General features: G+C 36.8%; 1 protein-coding gene across 1 annotated transcript; it reads left to right on the top strand.

The window, feature by feature from the left end:
• Positions 1 to 224: 224 nt before the first annotated feature.
• On the top strand, positions 225 to 3,274 carry LOC113751458 (chaperonin 60 subunit beta 4, chloroplastic-like). The gene is made up of 8 exons (XM_027295479.1): positions 225 to 455; positions 545 to 670; positions 1,392 to 1,529; positions 1,749 to 1,844; positions 1,993 to 2,235; positions 2,309 to 2,543; positions 2,929 to 3,098; positions 3,204 to 3,274. The coding sequence occupies exons 1-8, from the start codon at positions 300 to 302 to the stop codon at positions 3,240 to 3,242; spliced, it is 1,203 nt and encodes a 400-aa protein (XP_027151280.1). The 5' UTR covers positions 225 to 299; the 3' UTR covers positions 3,243 to 3,274.
• The last annotated feature ends 137 nt before the right edge of the window (positions 3,275 to 3,411 follow it).

The raw sequence follows: 3,411 nt of genomic DNA, 5'->3' as shown, positions 1-3,411 counted from the left end.
GGCTTGTTAAGCTTATGAATCAAACCCAGTCAAGGAGTGAAGTTGTAATTTGACTCAAAAATGTTAAGCGATCGGGCTTAACGGGCTCACGGACAAAGGACTATGGAGTAGAATTTTAACTGACGAAAGGCCCAAGAAGGACAAGCACATAGGACAAGCGCCAAAAGTAGATATTTTTCCATTCATTCTCTCTTATCCATCAACTCTTTACGAAGTTCCCTTGGTAAGGTTCTCTTAAACTCTTGAACTGATATTCGTTACTCTAACAAATTTTCAGCATATCAAATCCAAAAAGAATCATGGGATGTTCTCTTTATCCATTGCCATCTACATATTTCCATAAACCATCCATGCCCACCATTTGTAGAAGACGTTTAAGGTCCATGCTAAACACAAGAGCAATGGCTAAAGAACTCTATTTCAACCATGATGGTTCAGCAATGAAGAAGCTTCAGGTTAAAACCGTGTCCTAATTATTTGTTCTATGATTTTCTTAAGTGGTGACTGGTGGGTAACGAGAGATTGATTGTTACTCATTGTGCAGGCAGGTGTTGACTTGGTGGCAGAGTTGGTTGGAGTAACTTTGGGACCAAAAGGAAGAAACGTAGTGTTGCAGAATAAATATGGACCTCCCAAGATTGTTAATGACGGTGAAACTGTTCTTAAAGAGGTAATAAATCTGTATATAATACATGCCAATTGTTATTAATCAGCTTTCTCATGTTACAAACTGAAAAACAAACTTCTTCTCTTATTTCAACTATACCAGTGTGCCTTCTTGTCTTTGAAATCTGTATAAACGACTATGAATAATGCTGAAATTGCTGGCAAGTTTTTGGATTGTTCACTACCAGATAATGGAAAAATGTATCTGGTTTGTGACTTTGTGGTTATACCATTTCAGATTCCGCATCAAGATGTCTTGAAATTGTGCTTCTTATATGCTGGCTGGCTATGTTATTGATCATCATATTTCTGATAGAGGAAAATGGTCTATGCTTAGCGTCTTCCGAAAGTTTTAGACTTGTACTCTGAGATTATGATACTGCATTTGGAATGCATCAAATGATGATAAACAAAAGAAAGAAAAATGCTCAAATGCTCCAGCCATCAATGTTGATTTTGGTAATGCATACTTTTAAAGAAGATTTGAACTTGAAATCTAAAAATTTGTATCTTTATTTTCTGTGATTTTGAATAAGAGTTTATTTTTTGTAGCATATTCTGCAATAGGGTACAATTTTTCTGCAATTTTAGTTCATTTTGAGACTTGAATACACGACAATTTGCAATCTATCGTACCCAAAGGATATGGAACTGATTATGGGAACAGTTTCTCATTCCTGAAATATTTATACCTTGAACTCGATGTACTCAATTAAGTAGAACAGATAGAATTGGAGGACCCTTTGGAGAATGTGGGAGTAAAATTAGTAAGACAAGCTGGTGCAAAGACAAATGAGCTTGCCGGTGACGGTTGCACTACATCTATAGTACTTGCACAAGGTCTTATTGCTGAGGGCATGAAGGTACGATCCTATCTTTTGACTTGAGTGCTCAATTTATTTTCAGGAGAGCTCCAGTTAGAACTTATTTTATGTGTTAAGCAAGGTGAATTACCATTATCTACATTGATAACTACAATCGAAGGTTTAGGTAACATTCCTGCTACTATCAGTTGCCTTGAAAGTGGTCATTACTACATCAATCTCTGGACAAAGTCATATACTAAGTTTAACTTTCATTAGGTTATTGCGGCCGGGATGAACCCTATTCAGCTCTCACGTGGGATTGAGAAAACTACCAAAGCCCTTGTTTCAGAACTGAAATTGATGTCCAGAGAAGTAATTATGCTAATATGCCAATATCATCTTCTTTACAAACTGAGGATTGAAATAGCCTTGCAACTCAAGAACGCTATCACCCTTTTTCTACTATGGACACTGGCAAGAAGAGAAATCATTTTGTGTTTGAAATTTCTTACCATTGCAGGTTGAGGATCACGAGCTCGTGGATGTCGCTGCTGTTAGTGCAGGGAATGATTATGCAGTGGGAAACATGATTTCTAATGCCCTTCAGAAAGTAGGAAGAAAGGGAGTAGTCAGAATTGAGAAAGGGAACCATGGTGAAAATAGCCTGCGCATTGTAGAGGGGATGGAATTTGATCGAGGATATTTGTCTCCTTATTTTGTTACCAATCGAAGAGAGATGATAGCAGAACTTCACAATTGCAAGGTAAAGAACTCGTGGATTTGATATTGTACGTATTGATGTGTCATATTTAGGTGGAAAACTTCTTTGGTGGCAGTTGCTTTTGGTTGACAAAAAAATCACAAACGCAAAGGAGATGTTTAAAATATTGGATAATGCAGTTAAGGAGAAGTATCCGATTGTCATAGTTGCAGAGGGCATTGAGCAGGAATCTTTGGCTCCAGTAATTAGGAACAAGCTCAAAGGTACACTGAAGGCAGTTGCTATTAGAGCTCCTGCATTTGGTGAGCGCAAGAGCCATTACCTAGATGATATTGCCATCTTGACAGGAGGTAGTGAGACAAGAACACCTAATCTAAATTTTGCCACTTTCTTTCATTCCAATGACATTTTTCTTGCAAATTTAATGAGAAAGAGTTTCTGACGGGAGATTGCGAAGAAAAGATTGATTATGATCCTGAGATAATATGGTAAAACCAATTCTTCACGGCTGGAGCATTAATAGCGGTTATAATGATATTTTTCAGTTTCTGACGCTGGCATCATGTAGTCTATCAACTGGTATTCTAGGCTGAATTATAAATTTTTATGCAACAATAGTTAACGATAAAAGCAGTAATCACAAAAGATAAGTGCTTAAAAGTAAAAACTACAGTTCATTATTTGTCTGTTTCACTTCAGTTCTTCAATTTTTCACACAGTTTATCATGTTTTAAGGGACTGTGATCAGAGATGACATGGGTTTGACTCTTGAGAATGCTCACAAGGGATTGCTTGGAAGTGCATCTAAGGTGGTGATAACGAAAAACTCTACGTTAATAGTTACTGATGGAAGAAATCAAGAGGCCGTTCAGAAAAGGGTTTCCCAGCTACAAAGGCTTGTGGAGGTCTGTCAAATGCTTTGCGTGATGCTTTTATCTACCATTGTAAAGATTAAATTTTACATCTCCAGCTAAGTTGCCTGAGATCTCCAAATTTTTTATTTTATCCAGGGACATAAGAGCAAGAGGAAAAAAAAATTCATCAACTAATATTATGCAGGAGCTTTCTATCATAAATGTGGATGCATTCATGGTAGGACACTTGGTGAAAATTCCAGGGATATATTAACATACAGACTTTTGAAAGCTCTACCAAACAACTAATTTTTCATCTTATTGGTTTGAGTTTGGAATCCACATACTAAAGAATGCTACAATT

The sequence above is a fragment of the Coffea eugenioides genome, chromosome 11 (genome assembly GCF_003713205.1).
Source record: "Coffea eugenioides isolate CCC68of chromosome 11, Ceug_1.0, whole genome shotgun sequence".
NCBI classification, from domain to species: domain Eukaryota; kingdom Viridiplantae; phylum Streptophyta; class Magnoliopsida; order Gentianales; family Rubiaceae; genus Coffea; species Coffea eugenioides.
The sequence above is the reverse complement of the archived record's forward strand: the minus strand, read 5'-3'. Positions and strand labels throughout refer to the sequence as shown.